Genomic DNA, 21,384 nt, shown 5'->3' with positions numbered 1-21,384 from the left:
GGGCCATCCGCGCTCAAGATAAGTGCGATTCCCCTCGGACCAGCAGGAGTAACTATTCTTTGCGACACCAGCACGGGCCGCCCACGTCCCTGGGTACCAGCCTCCTGCAGAAGGAAAATATTCGATATCATCCATGGACTTTCACACCCCTCATGACGCACCACCGCTCGCCTTCTGTCTGAAAAGTTTGTCTGGCCGGGGATAAAAAAGGACGCCCGGGAATGGGCGAAGTCATGCATCAACTGCCAGTCAAGCAAGGTCAGCCGTCACACCGAATCGGGGGTAGGCGATTTTCCCCAGCCAAAAAGACGTTTCGGCCATATACACATCGACGTCGTGGGACCATTGCCCCCTTCTGGATCCACTCGCTACCTACTTACGATCATCGATCGCTCCACGAGGTGGTTGGAGGCATCGCCGATGACCGAAGCTACGACTCAAGCATGCGCCCAAGCCCTCCTGTCTAGCTGGGTGAGCAGGTTTGGCGTTCCTGACGACATCACGACTGACAGAGGCCCCGCTTTCCTCTCAGAAATATGGCTCGCTTTGACGAACCTGATGGGGACGACGCTCCACAGCACCACGGCATACCCGCGGCAAACGGCATGGTCGAAAGAACTCACCGCGCCCTCAAGGCGTCCCTGATGGCAAGCTGCACCGACGGGGACTGGAAATCATGACTTCCTTGGGTACTCCTCGGCCTTCGCACCGCCCCTCGCGCAGACGGTGAACCTTCGCCCGCCGAAAAGGTTTACGGGGAAGCGCTCGCAGTTCCTGGCGAATTCTTTCCCTCATCAACCGACGACACGCAGCTGGATCACCTATGGGACATCGCCAGGAAGTTCAGGCCGTGTCTCAAAACTTACCAGGACAGAACCAAGCACTTCAAGCCAAAAAGCCTGGATGACTGCAGGTACGTTTTCGTCCGTGTCGACGCTCATCGACAACCACTGACTAGACCTTATCGAGGTCCCTACCGGGTAATTAAAAAGACAATGAAAGCTTTCCTTCTCGACGTCCATGTCCAAGAGGACTGCGTCTCAATAGATCGCGTGAAACCAGCGTTTCTCGAAGGAAGCGACACCGCCTCCGCCGGACCTGGCAGATCCAGAGTTCCGCCTCAAAACAAGCCGCCCAACGAAAGAAATATCATCAAACGACGACAAGAGGAAGAGATCCTTACACCGACCGCCAGCGCGCCCCTCCGTTCAAAAACAAGAGGAACCCTCCGACGCCCGAAAAGATACGAAGATTGATCATCAGCCCTCAACGCCGCCCGATGTCTTGGGGGGGGGGGGAGTACTTGTAAGGACACCGATCCCTTCGTCGTCCAGAAAATCGACAAACTACTTATTTATTTGAATTCTCTTTTCGCCACACTGTGGTTTCCCATGTATATATATATTCCGCTCTACCAGAGCTACATTTTGACATATGTATCATTTCATAACATGTTTCTGTTAACCCATAATTCATATATTTGTAAGTGTAAGAAAACACATATATTTTGGCGGGCGCTTCAATCTGATTTGGCGCCAGCGTCATCCTACCTTTCCGTCCGCACCTTGTAATATACTCCCGTGCACATTCAAATAAAGTATCAGTTGATCTTGGTGATGCTTGTCTCACTGTCCTTACAATATATTTAAAAGCTAAAGAAAACGTTTAATGAAGATATTGAATGATAGCATTAAATATATAAAACCTATCTGGGACAATCACACCAGGAGGGCCAATTTGTTATCAGTAAATTCTAAATGATACAAGGGAGAATGCATGTGCATATGTATAAGCTTTGTTAGTGCGTTACTTCATACTTGAGAACTTACGCTACTTGTGCAAAATCGTTCTGTTTATCTAGATAAAGGCAGCAGATAGTGAGAAATATATCGATATGACTTCCACTTTAAGGTAATTAACTCAAGTTTTCAGTTAGTCTTTTCGATAAGGTTGCTTGCCCTAGCGCCTTCTCCGTTCTACTTGTAGAAGTGTAGGCCTAGCCAATATAATTCAATACTAAGGTGAAGGATTTTGGAGATCGAGACTAAAACACCCCACTTCAGTTAACGTTGGCCCTTTGCACTTGTGCACATAACACAAGCTTTTATCTGTGAAATCGCAGTTATTTCAGTTAATCTTTGCATTAAACTAGATAGAGTATATGGTGCCCGTCAACAATTATTCTTTGCAATCCATTACTTAAAAACTCCATCTACTCCCATCTGTGTAAGTATAAAAAACCAGGAGCTCATGATTAACACTAAAATAATAAAGTCCAATTATACGAATTTCCTTATCATAATCAAGGGATTTCTGTACGTTATTATAAGTGATAAGAAAGGTAACAAACGCTCCAAGGCTTTTGCGAAAGCCTAACTACAAACTATGGAACAGATGGTTACTTCCATCATGCTTATTAAGACATTTTACTAAAAAGACGTTGAAAAGCGTGGATAACATAGAAATTGGGTCGTTATAAACAAGACTAGTTCTACCACAACCATAAATTCATTGAGGACTACCCTATGTGATAGTACAAATCTCATACAATTGCAAGAAAAAAAAAAAAAACTTTCTGTTTACTTTCGAAAAATAAGACACTTTTGCAACTAAGAAAAAAAAAAAACAAGGAAAATACAATTTTGCGTTTAGCCTACATGTCCATTAGCATTAATATCCTGTAAAGTAAAAGTTTTAATTTCACGGGACTAAAAATATAAACTACAGTAATTAGTTTAGCTTTAGGAAAACTGGCGTGAGGAACATAGAAGATGTATACATTTATATTTTTATATATACATGTATGTTATACATTTGCTTTCTCTCTCTCTCTCTCTCTCTCTCTCTCTCTCTCTCTCTCTCTCTCTCTCTCTCTCTCTCTCATACACAACAAAGCACAACACACACGTGTGTGCGCGCGCACACACACACGCATATATAAATATATATATATATATATATATATATATATATATATATATATATATATATATATATATATATATATATATATATATATATATATATATATATATAGAGAGAGAGAGAGAGAGAGAGAGAGAGAGAGAGAGAGAGAGAGAGAGAGAGAGAGAGAGCCTCTGGACCATGGTCTTCCACTGTATCTTGGGTTAGAGTTCTCTTGCTTGAGGGTACACTCGGGCACAATATTCTTTCTGGTTTCTCTTCCTCTTGTTTTGTTAAAGTTTTTATAGTTTAAACAGGAAATATTTATTTTAATGTTGTTACTCTTCTTAAGATATTTGATTTTCCTTATTTCCTTTCCTCACTCGGCTATTTTCTCTGTTGGGGCCCCTGGGCTTATAGCATCCTGCTTTCACAACTAGGGTTGTAGCTTAGCAATTAATATATATATATATATATATATATATATATATATATATATATATATATATATATATATATATATATATATATATATACTGTATATTTATACATATCATATATATATATATATATATATATATATATATATATATATATATATATATATATATATCTATATATATATATTATATATATATATATATATATATATATATATATATATATATATATATATATATATATATATAGCCTACATATATATATATATATATATATATATATATATATATATATATATATATATATATATATATAGATATATATATATATGTATATATATGTAGGCTATATATATATATATATATATATATATATATATATATATACATAATATATATATATATATATATATATATATATATATATAGATATATATATATATATATATATATATATATATATATATATATATATATATATATATATATATAGCCTACATATATATATATATATATATATATATATATATATATATATATATATATATATATATATATATATATATATATATATATATATATATTATAAGTAGAACAAGGAAATCTAAACACAAATAACCTTGGAGTAAAGATTCTGGGGAATATTCAGTAATTTAAAAATAGCCACATAGGTATGTGAACGATAAGATAGTTATGTAACTGATAAGGGTTAGTTGACAGTTAGGTACTTATCAAGGTTTTGGAATTATCAATTAAACGAGTGAGGATAATATCAAGACATGGTTATGTTTTAGATATAATCTCCCTAACGGTTTTCAACTGGTCCATCGGGGAGCTGGCCCATTTTACTTGTCCAATTATAGCTTAAATTCTTTAATAAATTATTCTTCTTTACCACTATTAATACACAAAATATGGTTTCACAATAAATCGACCACAATATACAAGTCGAAGACAAATATCTTTAAGTCCTGATTTATTAATGAATGAAATATACTTTTAAATAAATCAGGAACAAAAGCTAGCATAGGATAGAGTAAATTTAATTCTTCGTACAATTTAATTGTTTTCTGATCTTATCAACATTTTTTTTGCCCAGTAGATCATATCCTAATACGAAATGATATGAAAGTAGAAAAAGAAAAATAATCATTACAACTAAGCCCACCAAAGTATGATTAAAACTAATTATAGAAATGAAAAATGAATTAAAGATTCTGATTCAAACAATTCTGTTCCCCGATTAACATATGGTACCTTCGTTTCCGTTTGATTATATAACTTGGGTAATAATTCCATGGCATACAGTAATTTTAATTAGATTACTATTTAGTTTAATGAGATCTATTCAGTGGCTTCAAAGAATCTCGGTATCCTTGGTCGTCGGTATAGACATTTGAGATGACTCCCGTAGTCGCTTGAAACTAGTTTGAGCGCACTCCAGTCCTGAGTCACTTGAAACTAGTTTCATAGCACTCCACAGTCACTTCCCCCTCTTTCAGAGTAAAATTAAAGTAAATTCCAATCACATTCGCTTACGGGTTGCCAACGCAAGTGGCCATGTCTTGCATAAGGCAAGGCAATCTTTACAGAACAGAACCAGTCACTTGAAACTAGTTTCACACCCATCAGGTTAAAATGACTCCCATCTCTGAATGCTCAAAATAGAAACAGTATACGATTAATTACATTTTATTACAAAATTTCAACTTTATGCGAACAACAGCATTGAAATGAAACTCAGACTTGTTCTCAAGATGCAAAATCTCGTTAACTATACTGTCTTTCGGTTTGTTTGTATGCCGTGTGTAAGTTTTGTTCACACAGACACTTTCACATCAGGGTTGCCAGGTATGTCAGTCGTCATCTGGCATCAGTGTGCGTGATTTGTGGCATTTTCTGTAACACTTGTTTTTTGAATCAGCGGGGTTAATGTTAATAATGAAATTAAGGTAAAGCATCACGAAAATTAATAGCATAATTAAATACTGTAATCATAAGAAACGATATATATATATATATATATATATATATATATATATATATATATATATATATATATATATATATATATATATATATATATATATATATATATATATATATATATATATATATATATATATATATATATAATGTCCATCACTTTGTAAAGCTACATGATTTAACAATATACACAAGAAGAAAATGCATATAAGACTATAGATTTAAAATTCATCGTTTATTTTTGCCTATATCCAGTATCCAATATTTATCCTAACATATAAACTAAATTCATGGTCTTTAGGAACTCGTGCATTCAATGCGCTGCTCGAGATTTTATTTTCGACAAGGCATTTTTATGATAGCTGTCTTAACAAGACTTGTCCCCCCCCAAAAAAAAAAAAAACAATAACCAAAATAATCGTAGTTTTGCCTTATTCTGCTCTCTGTATATGCTGTGATATACACTGTAGTCACAAATCATGAGTACGCTCAAGGTCTATATATGTTATATATAAACATTGGGTTCACCCTCACGCAGTTAAGTGTTAAACATGGACTCGGGCTACATCAGAGAGGTTGATGCCTGACGCAACTTGGTATATTCCATACCTTTACCAATTGAACCGTATTATTATTATTATTATTATTATTATTATTATTATTATTATTATTATTATTATTATTATTATTATTACTTGCTAAGCTACAATCCTAGTTTGAAAAGCAAGATGCTATAAGCCCAAGGGCTCCAACAAGGAAAATAGCCAAATGAGGAAAAGGAAGTAATAAAATACATAAACTATAAGTAATAAACAATTTAAATAAAATCTTGAAAAGAGTAACAATATTGAAATAAATCTTTCTTACATAAACTATAAAACTTTAAGAAAATAACAAAAGGAAGAGAAATAAGATAGAATAGTGAACTCTAACCCGAGACAGTGGAAGACCATGGTACAGAAACTATGGCACTACCCAGACTAGAGAACAATGGTTTGATTTTGGAGTGTCCTTTTCCCAGAAGAGCTGTTTACCATAGCTGTAGTCTCTTTTACCCTTACCAAGAGGAAAGTAGCCACTGAACAATTACAGTGTCGCAGTTAACTCCTTGAATGAAGAAGAATTGTTTGGTAATATTAGTGTTGTCGGGTGAATGCGGACAGAAGAGAATGTCGGAAATATAGGCCAGACTAATCGGTGTATATGTAGGCAAAGGAAAAGTAAACCGTACCCAGAAATATGGATCCAATGTAGTACTGTCTAGCCAGTCAAAGGACCCAATAACTCTCCAGCGGTAGTATCTCAACGGGTGGCTGGTGCCCTGGCCAACCTACTAACTACAGTATTGCAATTGCTGTCTGGCCATAGGTAATAACATTGTTTAATTAGCAGAATTTGGAGAAACTTTTAAGACATTTCGTTATTTTTTAGCTTAAGTTTTACGAATGATTCCTGTAACTATCCTGAGTGTGAAAGGCTTCATATAAGAAAGTAACCTATTTACAGGTACTGTACATATGGGAAAATGGCAACCAGCTTATTAGATATGGAATGAAATTTCTTGTGACATTGAAATATGGTAATATTTTGAGAAAAAAAAAAAAAAAAGGCCATTTATTGTACAACCTATCAACCCAGGCTTCACACCCTATAGAGAGTGGGGTTCCCCCTGCTGTATGGGACCGGAAAAGCAGCCATCAAAGTAAAGTAGAGTAAACTGCCACTAATATCCCTGTTGTAGTTCCCAAGACTATCCTGATCCATTGAATCATATCTGGTCTTTTCGGTGATGCTAGCATGATCACGTATTACGCTTCTGATGACGACGTGTTACGCCTCTTCTCCGGTGATTGGCATATGCCAATGAGCGAAAGAGACAGTTTCCGTCATTAACTAAAAGCGGTTCGCTGTTCTTGAAAGTTTTCTTAATTTTTTCTGATGGATAGAAAGAACTTCTTTTTAAATTTCAGCCTTTCATGCGTCCACCATAGTTGTTGCAATTGTCTTGCATGACAAAAGACCGACGCTTTCTAATATTTTTTTCCCCTTGTCGTTTCCTAAATGTTTAGGGTACCTATTCTACACCAAAAATCTTTCATTTCCTTCATTTCATTGGAAACATCATTATAATCAACTCAAGGCACATTCGACAGATGAGTAATTTCAATCTAGGTTCATTTGACTAGGAGTCATTTCAAACTAGCGGGGAGTCGTCTGAAACTAGTTTCAAATGACTGGGGAGTCATTTGAAATTAGTTTCAAATGACTGTGGAGTCATCTTAAACGGGTAGTCATTTGAACTGGTTACATTGGGTTATCAAAGTAACATGGACAATTACTTACACCTGGTTTTGTGTAGTTTAAACTACATATGACATTTCCTCTGGAATTCAGATCCTTAGGCCCATGCAGCCTATGTAAATGATTGTGGTAGCTCAAGTCCCACTGATTACCGCCCAATATCCATAACTCCCATATTGTCTAAAGTTTTTGAACATCTTCTGACAAAACGTCTTAATAGATTTGCTGAAGGTAATCATATATTCCCTAGTTTGCAATTTGGTTTTCGTAAAGGCCTTAGAGCATGTGATGCCCTTCTTACAATCTCCAATGCTGTACAGAAATCGCTTAATTATGGTCAGGAAGTTCGTATGATTGGCGTTGATTTTAGTGTTTCCCTTGACTGTGTTAAGCATGAGGCCCTTGTTTTCAAACTCAAACAGTTGGGAGTGGGTGGGTCGTTTCTTGGCATTATTATTGATTTTTTAAGTAATAGATCTCAAAGAGTTGTTGTTGATGGGCACCATAGTGAGTATAGGAATGTGATATTCGGTGTTCCACAGGGTAGTGTTCTTGGCCCATTACTTTTTATACTATATACACATGACATGTGGTTTGGCCTAGAAAACAAGCTTGTTGCATATGCAGATGATGATACTCTCTTTGCATCAATTCCATCCCCTGAATGTAGATCAGGGGTTGGTGAATCCCTTAATAGAGATTTAGCTAAAATTAGTGCATGGTGCAAATTATGGGGCATGAAGTTGATTCCTAACAAAGCTCAAAGTATGATTGTAAGTAGGTAAAGGACGGTGGCTCCTCAACATCCGGATCTCAGTATTGATAATGTTTCTTTAACTTTGTATGACTTAAAATTTTAGGTGTGATTCTCGAAAGCAAATTTACTTTTGAGAAACACATTAGGTCTGTGTCTTCTTCAATTACACAAAAAATTGGCTTATTGAGAAAGTCTTACAAGATTTTCGGTGATCAATCTATTCTGAAGAAGTGTTTTAATTCTTTTATTCTACCTTGTTTTGAGTATTGTTCTCCTGTCTGGTGTTCAGCTGCTGATTCTCATCTTAATTTGTTGGACAGAAACTTACGGTCTATTAAATTTCTTATTCCTGATCTAGATATTAATCTTTGGCACTGTCGTTCAATTAGTTCATTATGCATGTTACATAAGTTTTTTCATAACTCTGACCATCCTTTACATTCAGATCTCCCAGGACAATTCTATCTTGTTCGTAATACTAGGCAGGCAGTTAATTCTAATAGCCAGGCCTTCTCCATCATGAGGCTCAATACTACACAGTATTCTAGAGGTTTTATTCCTGCTGTTACCAAGTTGTGGAATGATCTTCCTAATCGGGTAGTTGAATCAGTAAAACTTCAAAAGTTCAAAGTTGGAGCAAATGTTTTTATGTTGACCAGGCTGACATGAGTCTTTTTATAGTTTATATATGACATATATATATATATATATATATATATATATATATATATATATATATATATATATATATATATATATATATATATATATATATATCTTTTTGACGTTAATAGTTTATATAGGACATATGTTTTGGCGTTGTTACTGTTTTTAGAATTATTTATTGTTAATTTATTCCCGTCATTTATTTGTTTCCTTATTTCCTTTCCTTGCTGGGCTATTTTTCCCTATTGGGGCCCTTGGGCTTATAGCATCTTGCTTTTCCAACTAGGGTTGTAGCTTGGCTAGTAATAATGATAATAATAATACACTGTGTAAGAGGAGATTCCTAATCCGGAGTCTCGTTTTTAGTTTGTTACATTCAAATAAATGTTTTTTAAGCTATATATCTGGGTCAGCCTTTTAATTTTAATGTCTTTTTATGAAAATTCCATCCCGTTTCTGAAATTCTACTACAATTTTGTACATATTCCTGCTGTCAACATTATTTTCTTCGTCTCTTTCCGTTACTTTTTAAGCTTTTGCCATTTGTTTACAAAATATACAAGAAAAAATTACGGAGTGTTCATTATATACATTCTATTTGGTATACAATAAATATCAGTTTTATCGGAAATAAAAGTACAAAAATATAGGAAGATATGTAAAATAATTAGTTTAAAATTATTTTATATGATATTTACCTACAGATATCTAATATATTGAAGTAGAACATGTGTTTCCATCACTTATATTAAAGATAACAACTCCATTCCATAGATAATTGATAGACTCTTCAACTTCTGAATACTACAACACTTCGTACCAGTGACCTGTCAGTCCTAAACTTCAAGAAACAAAGACTTCTTGTGATGACGAATTGCTGTTACCATTCATTTTCATATCACAAGCACAACAGAATGTGTTGACTTGCAACATCGAAGCTGCTGAACTGGATTGTGACCATGAAGAGAGTTATTCTCTTTCGAAATGGATCCGGAGTTGATGGCAAGGTAGGCGTGTAGGGGGAATTGCCACTTAATACACCTGTCATTATCATGGCCTTGTTACTGTGACTGTAGGGGTATAGTATAGAATCTTATCTAAGAAGATGATTTCTTATCGTTAACCTATCAAATTTTGGGTAAATATATGATACTTTAATTTCTAGCTGAATATGCAAACCATGTATGTTTCCTACTCGTTAATTTGATGAATCTATTTCTGACGGAATAATGGGGTAAACCACCTTTTCATGAGTTTTCCTACAGCCCCTCTTTAAGAGAACAAAAATGGGGGAGCACAGTGGGAAACTGAGGATTAAGGGGGTTAAAAAACTTGTGATTTGTAGCTATAACAATGGTCATAAATGCTTAATAAACACAAGATAACCCGTTTGAGAAATAGGGTAGTTTGTAGGTGGCCGGGTCACTGATTTTTTTTGTTCTCCAAGATACTTTCCATTTGGCTAATGCACGTAGTGAAACGTACCGTTTGCCACAACAGAGGTTAATAAGATAATGTTTAATTACGAGCGTAGCGAAGATCAATAAGTAAATAGGTAGTGTTTGTACATTAACCAATATACCCGTAGATACAATAAAATATGGGTGGGGACAATTGGAAGGATTCTCATTGTCTATGCGAGCAGCAGACCTGGTAACCTGACGATCTACACTTACCGAAAAGTACAGTATATGAATCATGCAAATGGCTGGAAATTAAACTATCATAATTATCTATGATTCACACCACATTCCTCTAATGGTATTTACTCTGCTGTGGCTTGCCACGCTTCCAAAATAAACTTAACCTCACAGCTCCTCTGTTCTGGCAGGCGGTACATGGATGTGCTATGCACAGCATTCCCGTGGGTCATTATTTCGGGGATATTTTTTACTTTCACATGAACAACAATATCTATATACTGAACAGAGAGTGTTTTCAACATAACCGTTTAGTGAAATCGATTAAATTATTTTAAAGTTCGAAATAGATTGTTCTTCCCGCATGGAATGTCTTCATGTGATGGTAGTCACGCTGGAACTAAAGGGTAGGATGGGAAAAAATGGCTGTTGTAGAACAGTATCCAGGAACTTGTGCTTAAATATATGAAAGCTCTTAATTGGTTAGTAAGTAATGGTTACGTCATACAAAAAACAGAATAGGAGGCAAAAGCGAAGGGCAATAACACGTGCGCAGTAACTCATAATCAGTCCCCCAAATGTAAACAATGTTCTTAGACAATGAAATAAATATTCACAATATAATAGTTTAATACTTAGACAATGAAATAGTGTTAACAATTTGATGGATCATTATATAAATTATTGTGCCGCACCCCAGTTAATCATACAGAGAAAAAGGCTAAACTAGTCAGCACTTGTCCATTTTTTATAGCAAATTCCATACGCTATAAATTAATGTATCATGAATAAACCAAATTTTTTTGGCTCAGGCCATGTCGCCATAATGGAAGTTCCTATACGGTAGCTAACTAGGGTATATTTGACTACGGTGATATTCCCAGAGAATTTTACCTTAAGGTATCCAGAATTCTAACTCCTGGAGCGAATATCCCTAATTAATTCTTATAGGGATATCGCGTAATATCAGAGGACGTATTCTTGACACACCACATAGCTATCTTCACCCCGAATAGCGTTAGCGCTTCGAGAGGGAAAAGTGGCAAGAAAACGAAAACAAAAGGAGAGCCGTTATTAAGGTACCTCTCCTTCCCGTTTAGAGTCAGTATCTGACGTCATCAATGGCGCCATCTTATTCCTTATAGCGTAGCTCTAATACTCAAAGATTCCCTTGTGTTCTCTCGTAATTTTGGATTAGATTCAACGTTATGATGCTTTCTCCAGCCTCTTCTGCCTCTGGAAAGTTGATTATTATCTTTACTATGTATAAATGTAAGCTCTTGTGGTTTTGGAATTAAATCAAAAGTGATATTAACGTAAACAAGAGCTGTTGCCTACCGAAGGCGTCATGGACGCTGTCGCTCGCTATGCATGTATCATTCAGTTAGTCAGAACGACGTTCCCGATCCTAATGCTTTAATAAATTTAGCTAGTTAGCCTTCCTACTGGAATTCTTTATATTATGGCGTTAGTATTTATCAGGTTCGGCGATTTAGGTAACCGATCCTCGCTTACGCTAGGCTTAGTAGCCTAAACGTTTTGCTTTTAGTACTATCATGCATGATATAAGAGTTTTCCTAGTGTGATTGAAGCTATAGGCATATTTTATACATGTAAGATATTGTTGAATATTTCTTCTAACAAGATTGTATACGAGAGAGTTTTGGTGATTGAGGTAATCGATTCTCACCGCGCCTAGGCTAGTAGACTATGGGGCTTTATTATACTTTCGCACACTCCCCCGATTGTTCTTTTCTCCTCCGGAGGTCTAAGATCCATCCCTCTTTCCCTCTGATTATTCTAGGCTTAACCCTAGTGAGTTTTGACTGAATAGTATTCAGGTAAAACTTTACTGGGGTGGTTCTGTCTTGATTCTGCAACCAGAGTGACTGGTTTGGGCTCGGTCAGAACATCAGAGTATTTTGTCTGGGGTCTGTAGCTGCCTGGCAGAGCGAATGAGATTCCTTTGCTAGGTTAGGCTACAGATATAGGAGGCTAGACCTCCCTAGGCCACATCTGAAGGTTTCTGTACGAGATGATTCCTTCTTTGTGTGGTTTAGTAGACAAGTCCTGTGCTGTTATCTTTAGGCTGGAGAATGAGATTTTCCATTGCCTGGGGAAATAACAGCACCAAATTTTGTTCTTGTATTGCTGGAGATGGCAAGTGCTCCCAACCTCCTTGTTATATTGGACGACCCTAGGCTAGGATGAGCTTTCTTATCCACTGGAGTTAGTCTCATACTGAAGCGGAGTTTGTAGGACCCTCACCCCTCCCCCTCTATCCCTTGGTGATGGCCTAGCCATCAAAAAATTCTTTGGCCATCGTTCTATATTCGACCCTAGTGTAGGTTAGGATGTAGGACTGGCCTAGACTTCTGCCAGCCGACAGGAATGTGCCGTCTGGCAGAAGCCTTTTCTCTGTTGAGTGAACTTCAGACCTCTCTTGGTCTACCATCCATATTGTTGCTGGTAGAGCCTGGCACATTATGGATGGATGGGAGCTTGAATGTTACGTTCTCCCCTTCCAATTGTTCACTCTTTCTGGATGGAAGGTAGTAAGGCAGTGCCGGCTACTGCCTTGTATCCATGCTGTTCTCTCTTGTTAGTGTTTAGTACCTTATAGTCCGGGTGGGTGGTGGATCTCTGGTAAGAAATATCTGCCGGCCAGCACAGGATATCACCTGCCATGGCCGGCCGGCACAGGATATCACCTGCCATGGCCGGCCGGCAGTTGGCTACACTCCGTCAGCTCTGCCGGCCACTACGATTAATGGTCGGCAGCCGGGGTGCAGTCGGCTGCCGGAATATTATGAACTGCCGGCCGGCACTTGGAAACCAGTGATCTGCCGCCCATTAATTCAAAGGTAGTATACTTTTGAACTGAACCCAGGTATTTTCCGGCCGGCACGGCAGTATATGATATACAGTAGCCAGTATTTTGCAGTATAGTATATAATGTAAGTATAAAACTACAGTATAGAGTATATTGTAACACTAAGATTTTTCCAACATACATTGTGTTGTCATGTACAGCATATTGTGAGACCACTCACCCTAAAGAAAGTGAGTTCTTTCTTTAATTTAAATAAAATCCCTTCTATTAAAACTTCTGATTACTGGTGTGAGTTACACTGGAATATCCTTATAGGGTAATTATTCCAAATTTTTTTCTAGAATTAGAATTAACCTTAGTTTTAATATATTGGGAGGTTACAGCAATTGGCTGAGCAGGAAATACAAGTATGTGTCTTTCCTTCTTTCCTTTCTAGCTTATCTATTATAAGCGATGGAAAATAATAATGATAAGTTTAGACTTAATCTTGTGATATGTTTTCACTGGATACTCATTGGACTCTCATCTCTTTACAGGAGGACCACCCGAAGTGCGGGAGTATGTTTTGCAACGTCCGTAGCAAGAACTTCTGTGGACATGAGTTGTGGAGGAGGCACGCACCCTGCGCAATATCCAAAGGCGATCTCAGGTATTGGGAGTGCAAGGCTGGTAGTACGGTACGGTACGGAATGTTTTTCCGTACTCCGTACCTGGCTAAAATACCGCACCGTAATTTCGTACCGTACTATCAATAATTTTTCCGTACCGTACAGTACGGAAAAAATATCGTACCGTAATTCAGTACCTTTACCGTACTAATATGGCTGCTGCTGCTAAGGATATTTGTAGTAATATTTGATACTGTTCCTTTGTTTTTAGTACAAGACCAAGAGTATTCACTTTTGGATTCATAAAACATGTTTTGCCATGAAACTATACCGTATATTTAGTACATGAAATATAGTGTATGAAATATTATTCAAAATATTTCCCAGTATTATGACTCTTCGGATAATAATAATAATATTGTTGAAACCATCACTTCCTCTTATAAATATAACAATATACAATAATCTAACCAATAATAGAACTTAAAAGCATTGCCTGATGTTACCATATAATAAAATAAACTCATTTTTTTTCTCAACATTCAAAAGTTATGATGTCATAAAATAAAATGAATATTTTTTTCTCAACATTGATAAACTAAAGTTACAATGTAAGAAAATAAACTAAATATTTTTTCTCAACATTCATAAACTAAAGTTAAGTTGTAATAAACTAAACTAAATCTTTTTTCTCGACATTGATAAAATAAAGCTTGTAGCCTAGGCTATAGGAAACTTTACAACCTACAAATGCAACACCACAACTTTACAAATTACAAATGCAAGACCGCGTAGAGGTCAACTCTCACTGCACTCAAACGTATTGTACATAAATGACTAGCGTAACGCAACGTAAACAGCACTTGTAGTGGCAGACTGGCAGCAGACACACCCAATAGCTCATAGTTAAGCATAGAGCTTTTCTGGGGGAAGACTCTTCCGAAGCACAATATAGGATTATATTTGTGATGCTTCAAACTTTTGTTGGTATTACTTCAAGAAATAGACACAGACGTCACATGTTAATTAAGGAATTAACACATGCATAGTATATTACAAACTGAAATATAAAATACTTTAGTATTCAACAAGTGAAATCTTTTTTTGTCCAGTCAATTGCTGGTGTCCAAATATGCATTAACAGTAATTGCGTAGTGATAGATATCCAAGCCTAAGGTAAGGTACGGTACGGAATTTGCCTATTTTTTTCGTACCTGACCCGTACCGTACCGTACCTTGGTAAAATTACCGTACCGTAATTCAGTACCGTACTTATAGGCTAAATATCAACCGTACCGTACCGTACTCCGTACCGTACCGTACCGTACGCCAGCCTTGCCCTTAGGTATGTAGCATCTGTACTTACCTGATTACTGAGGCTTTTGACACCCCTAAGTCGGCGGAGTCAAGGGATGCAGCTAGGGAAAAGCTGCGAAATTGGGTACAGGTTTTTCAGAGAAACACCCCGGGGCCTTATCTTCCAAGTGAGAAGAGGTGGGCTTATCTTTTTCCTAGGGCATCTGAGGATGCAGTGATTCCACAGCCTCATGCAGAGATCCCTATAGTCCAGATTCCGGTAGATTCGGAAGTCTCGGACGCTCTAAAAGACATCCAACTGGACGATAGGGTGTCAGAAGTGTCAGAGTACATGGAGAAGGACCTTCTAGCGGAAGGTCAGGAGGAAGAGCAGACCCAAGCTCCCGAAACTGAAAAGAAAGAGGTCGATGCGGTGACGGTCTCATCGGTTCCGGCCCCAGAACCGATTCCCTCGACTTCGTCTGCTATCCCAGAGGAACTGGGAAGGACTCTTTCTTCTGTTGTTGAGATGATTCAACAGATGCAGAAGAAAAATGATAAAAAGGAAGCTGCGATGAAGCTGGAGATGCGCAGACTCGCAGCATCACGCGGGCCCCAGAAGAAGCTCAGCGTGAAGGATCTCCCCTTGTGTTCGGATGCAAATCCTTGGAAATATGCTGAACACATGCCGATGACAACTGGCCAAATTGTCATTTCGGAGAAACTGGGATCAGTCCCCCTTGAAGAAGTGGAATTCTGGCACAGCAAGGAGTCTTACCCGGATTGCTATGTCCGTCTCAGGAAAGAGCCAGCCTCAAAGGAGGAAACTTAGCCAAAGGAAGTCATAGTCTTTGACCACGATAAAGCGCAGGCTTTACTCTCTAGCTCAATGAAAGAGAGGGGCTTCTCTAACTCAAAGGTACCTGCATTGAGTAAGAAGCACCCCTCCTTTGTGGCTTCTCCAACTAGAACCTTCTCCTTTATGGAGAAAGGGTACAAGGCAGTCGAGGCAGGGAAGCCATGCCCGTCGTTGGACGAGTGCAAGCCTTTATCCCTGACCTTGTTTGTAGACCAAAAAGACTGGAAGGACGTTCATCTTACCTTCTCAGTCGGGAAGTTGGAAGCAGATATTGCCGGATGTCAGTTTGGTGAGGACCTTCCAAAGCTGTTTGAGTTTCTCTTGCGTAGGGAGCAAGAGACAAAAGAAAGACGTACGGCATCTATGTCCCTTCAGACTACCTGTAGTCTGGAAACGATGGCAAGTGACCCCAAGAATCAGGAAATGTTTATGGTAGTGGCCAAAACCCATCTGGCCACTGTGACCAAAGATCTTTATAGTTTCATTAAAGCTAGGAGAGTTTGTAGAGAGTTTGTGTTCGTCTCGGCTGTGGTGAGACACGAACCTAGAAAACTAATCTTATCCAATATTTGGGGTAAGGACCTCTTCCCGAGTGAAGTGGTCAAAGAGGTAGTAGACAAGGCCGCCACGGAGAATAGGAACCTTCTCCAAAAGTGGGGCCTATCTCTCAAGATAAAGTCTTACCCGGATGAGGGTCCCCAACCTAAGAGGAAGACGAAGAAGCCTAGGCTACCCTCTCGGCCGGCCAGGCCTTACAGACAGCAGCAACAACAACAACAACAACTTCCTACGACCTCGGTGCCTCAGATCGTGGCACAACCTTCTACTACGTACCAGTTGGTACCTCAGGCAGTAGCGACTCAGTCACCTGCCTTTAACCCAGCCTTCGAAAGGCAGTCGACGACCTTTCGTGCGAAAGCTAGAGGAGCACCCAGAGGTTCCTCTAGACGCCCTTCAAGAGAAAGGGGATTCAGAGGAGGACGCGGTCAAGGAGGCAAGGCCTCAGGTCCACAGCAGAAGTGAGATGCTTCCGGTAGGAGGGAGACTGCACTTATTTCGGGATCGCTGGACCTGTGATCCCTGGGCCCACAGCCTAATCAAGAATGGACTGGGTTGGAGTTGGATCAGCGCTCCACCCCTATTTCCACAATTCTTCCAACACTCCCCCACTGTCTCGATAGACTTGTCAGACGCCTATTGGCACTTTCCAATCAATCGTCAACTCTCCTCCTACCTAGGGTTCAAGCTAAAACGAAGACTTTATGCCTTCAGAGCCATGCCCTTCGGGCTAAACATAGCCCCAAGGATATTCACGAAGCTTGCAAATTCAGTCGTTCATCAATTACGCCTAAAGGGTGTCCAAGTAGTGGCCTACCTGGACAATTGGTTGGTGTGGGCAACATCCAAGACGGAGTGCATGCAGGCTTCCAAGAAAGTAATCCAGTTCCTGGAACATCTAGGATTCAAGATCAATGCCAAAAAGTCTCGACTATCTCCAGCTCAAAAGTTTCAGTGGTTGGGAATCCACTGGGACTTAAAGTCACATCAACTTTCCATTCCACTAAAGAAAAGGAAAGAGATAGCGGGATCTGTCAAGAGACTTCTGGAATCCAAATGGGTATCAAGACGCGAACAGGAGAGAGTGCTGGGCTCTCTACAGTTTGCTTCAGTGACAGACCCAGTGCTACGAGCACAGCTAAAGGATGCAACAGGAGTTTGGAGAAGATACGTATCAAACGCTCGAAGAGATCTGAAAAGACCATTACCGACTCGATTGCGAACGCTTCTCAAGCCGTGGTCCAAGGCCAAGCAATTGAAGAAATCGATACTTCTTCAACCACCTCCACCTTCAGTCATCATCCACACAGACGCCTCAAAGGAAGGATGGGGAGGTCACTCTCACCAAAGGAAAGTCCAAGGAGCTTGGTCCAGCTTATTCAAGACATTTCACATCAACTTTCTGGAGGCCATGGCAGTTCTTCTTACACTGAAGAAATTATCTCCTCGCCACTCGACCCACATAAGACTGGTTCTGGACAGCGAGGTGATAGTGAGATGCCTGAATCGCCAAGGTTAGAGATCACCTCAAATCAACCAAGTGATGTTGGCCATCTTCCGTTTGGCGGAAAAGAAGAGATGGCACTTGTTAGCAGTTCACCTCCAAGGGTTCCGCAATGTGACGGCGGACGCTCTATCCAGGTTTACACCGATAGAGTCAGAATGGTCCCTAGACGCAGGATTGTTCTCCTTCATCTTACATCAAGTCCCGGAACTGCAGATCGAGCTCTTTGCGACGAGCGACAACAAGAAGATACATCGTTACGTGGCCCCGTACAAGGATCCCCTAGTGGAAGCAGTGGACGCAATGTCCCTCAATTGGAACAGATGGTCCAGGATTTACCTGTTCCTTCCATCCAACCTTCTACTGAAGGTTCTCGACAAACTGAGACTATTCAAGGGGACGGCTGCGATAGTGGCTCACAAGTTGCCAAACAGCGTATGGTTCCCTCTGGCATTGGAACTACGACTGGAGTTTGTGCCGTTGCCCGATCCAGTTCTGACTCAGCTAGTGCAGAAGTCGACTCTTCGCTTCATCACAGAAAACCCGCAACCTTCATCTCATGATTTTCTCTCCTTAGCGGTAAAGAAAAGATTCGGAATCTCAAAGGACAATATAGACTTTTTGGAAGAATATAAATCCAAATCTACCAGAAGACATTATGAGTCGTCATGGAAGAAGTGAGTGTCTTTTGTCAAGGCAAAGAAGCCAAAAGAAATCTCGACGGACTTTTGTTTATTTTTCTTTATTAACCTTCATGAACAAGGTTTAGCAGCCAACACAATAACAACATGTAAATCTGCCTTGACAAGACCTTTACTGTATGCCTTTCAGGTTGACTTCTCTAACGAAATCTTTAACAAGATTCCTAAGGCTTGTGCTAGACTCAGGCCGGGAGCACCTCCGAAACCTATTTCATGGTCTCTGGATAAGGTTCTTCACTTCGCTTCTATGATGAACAATGACGAGTGCGCTTTGAAGGATTTGACCCAAAAAGTTATATTTCTATTTGCACTAGCCTCGGGGGCCAGAGTTAGTGAAATAGTGGCCCTTTCGAGAGATGAAGGCCACATTCAGTTCTTGGAAGGGGAGAACTGAATCTTTTTCCAGACCCAACGTTTCTTGCAAAAAATGAGCTACCCACCAAAAGGTGGGGTCCCTGGAGAATCTGCCCTCTGAAGGAAGATGTCTCTCTATGTCCAGTAGAGAGCTTGAAGGTCTATCTTAGTAGAACTTCAGACTTTAAGGGAGGACAGCTTTTTAGAGGAGAAACTTCTGGTTCAAACTTTTCTCTGAAACAACTAAGGGCGAAGATCACCGAGTGTACTTTATTCGCAGAGTGGATCCGGACAGTACACCCGCAGGTCATGATCCGAGAAAAATTGCCTCATCCCAGAATTTCTTCAATAATATGAATATTGAACACCTTCGCTCATACACTGGCTGGAAGTCATCCAGGGTATTTTTTAAGCATTACTCGAAGCAGGTGGAGGAGTTAAAGAGGTCTGTGGTAGCAGCAGGTAGTGTTCTTAAACCTGTTGCTTGGTTCTGCGAGGAACAGTGAAATTAATTGGGACGATTAATTTGAGGGTGGGTGTGTATTCCCAGGTCGGTACTACTTAATAAGTGAAAAGCCACTAAGGTGTCTTTATGAACTGTTCCATAGACAAAGGTGAAACATGCATAATGAGTGACACATGTGCCATGCGTTTTACGCAAGTGTGAATAGACAGTAATGACAGATACTACTGAAAATTTATTAATATTTTCGTTTTTCAGTGGCAATTTTATGTTTACCTTTCAGATGAAACTAGTTTTTTCTGGTATTACTGTTTTTCTTTATGCTATAATTTATTTCATGCACATTTTATATATTTCTATAAATGTTGATTGATCTATTTATTTATTGTTTGTCATTACAGTAAACTAGTTCTAAAATGAACTTTGCGTCTTATTCTCCCAGGTTCATTCTTATGAAAAATATATTGAGCATTGCAACTCTTGCTATGGATATTATTTGATAATATAGAAAATCTTAGGAGATTGTTCCTACGTGTAGACAAACACTCATCGATTTGGACAATCCATATTTAGGATAGATCATCACCTTCTGGATGGAATGACAACTGATATATGATATCTGTTCCTAAATGGATACAAACCTTTGATCAGTACAGTACACAAATCAAATAGGTATACCGTGGGAGGTGTCAGTATTTCATACAGACATTGGTAAGTTCCAATACAAACTTTGCCTTAGAAGGTATAGGTCGAGACCATTATACCGGTTTGTCTGCTGGGCATCCATAGGTAATATGTATTCCTCGAGACTTTTCCAGAGTCTAGTATGACTCTTCCCTGTAGTGGGCAGTAAGTACTAACATGGTTGATGTTTAGAAGTAATGATGTATGATGGTAACATCATAGGTCTCTAGGTCTAGATAGACCAAGGAAAAGGTTATCTTGAGGTCAAGGCACGAAATGAGAATCCACAGATACAGTAATGCTCTGGTAAACTTCCATCACGACGACATGGCCTGAGCCCAAAAAACGGATTTTGAGCGAAGCGAAAAATCTATTTTTGTGTGAGATAGCCATGTCGTCCTGATGGACCCGCCCTTCCATTTTGTTAAAAGGGCTAAGAACCCCTCCCAATAGTACAGTATCTGTAGCGCCTTGTATATCGCTACAAGGAATAAGATGGCGCCGTTGATGACGTCAGATACTGACTAAACGGGAAGGAGAGGTACCTTAATAACGGCTCTCCTTTTGTTTTCGTTTTCTTGCCACTTTTCCCTCTCGAAGCGCTAACGCTATTCGGGGTGAAGATAGCTATGTGGCGTGTCAAAAATACGTCCTCTGATATTACGCGATATCCCTATAAGAATTAATTAGGGATATTCGCTCCAGGAGTTAGAATTTTGGATACTTATGGTAAAATTCTCTGGGAATATCACCGTAGTCAAATATACCCAAGGAAGCTACCTTATAGGAACTTCTATCAGGAGGACATGGCTATCTCAACCAAAAATAGA

The 21,384-nt window shown here is 38.9% G+C and overlaps 1 protein-coding gene across 1 annotated transcript in view; it reads left to right on the top strand.

Moving 5' to 3' along the window:
- The first annotated feature begins 9,824 nt into the window (after positions 1–9,824).
- LOC137645944 (BTB/POZ domain-containing protein KCTD9-like) overlaps positions 9,825–21,384 on the top strand; it is a 131,717-nt gene continuing 120,157 nt past the window's right edge. The window contains exon 1 of the mRNA XM_068379016.1: positions 9,825–10,061. Within this exon, the coding sequence (XP_068235117.1) occupies positions 10,014–10,061 (48 nt within the window). The 5' untranslated portion in view covers positions 9,825–10,013. The remainder of the gene's footprint in view (positions 10,062–21,384) is intronic.

This window comes from Palaemon carinicauda, chromosome 8 (assembly GCF_036898095.1).
Source record: "Palaemon carinicauda isolate YSFRI2023 chromosome 8, ASM3689809v2, whole genome shotgun sequence".
Lineage (NCBI taxonomy): Eukaryota > Metazoa > Arthropoda > Malacostraca > Decapoda > Palaemonidae > Palaemon > Palaemon carinicauda.
Note: the sequence above shows the minus strand (reverse complement) of the source record. Positions and strands in the feature narration are given on the sequence as shown.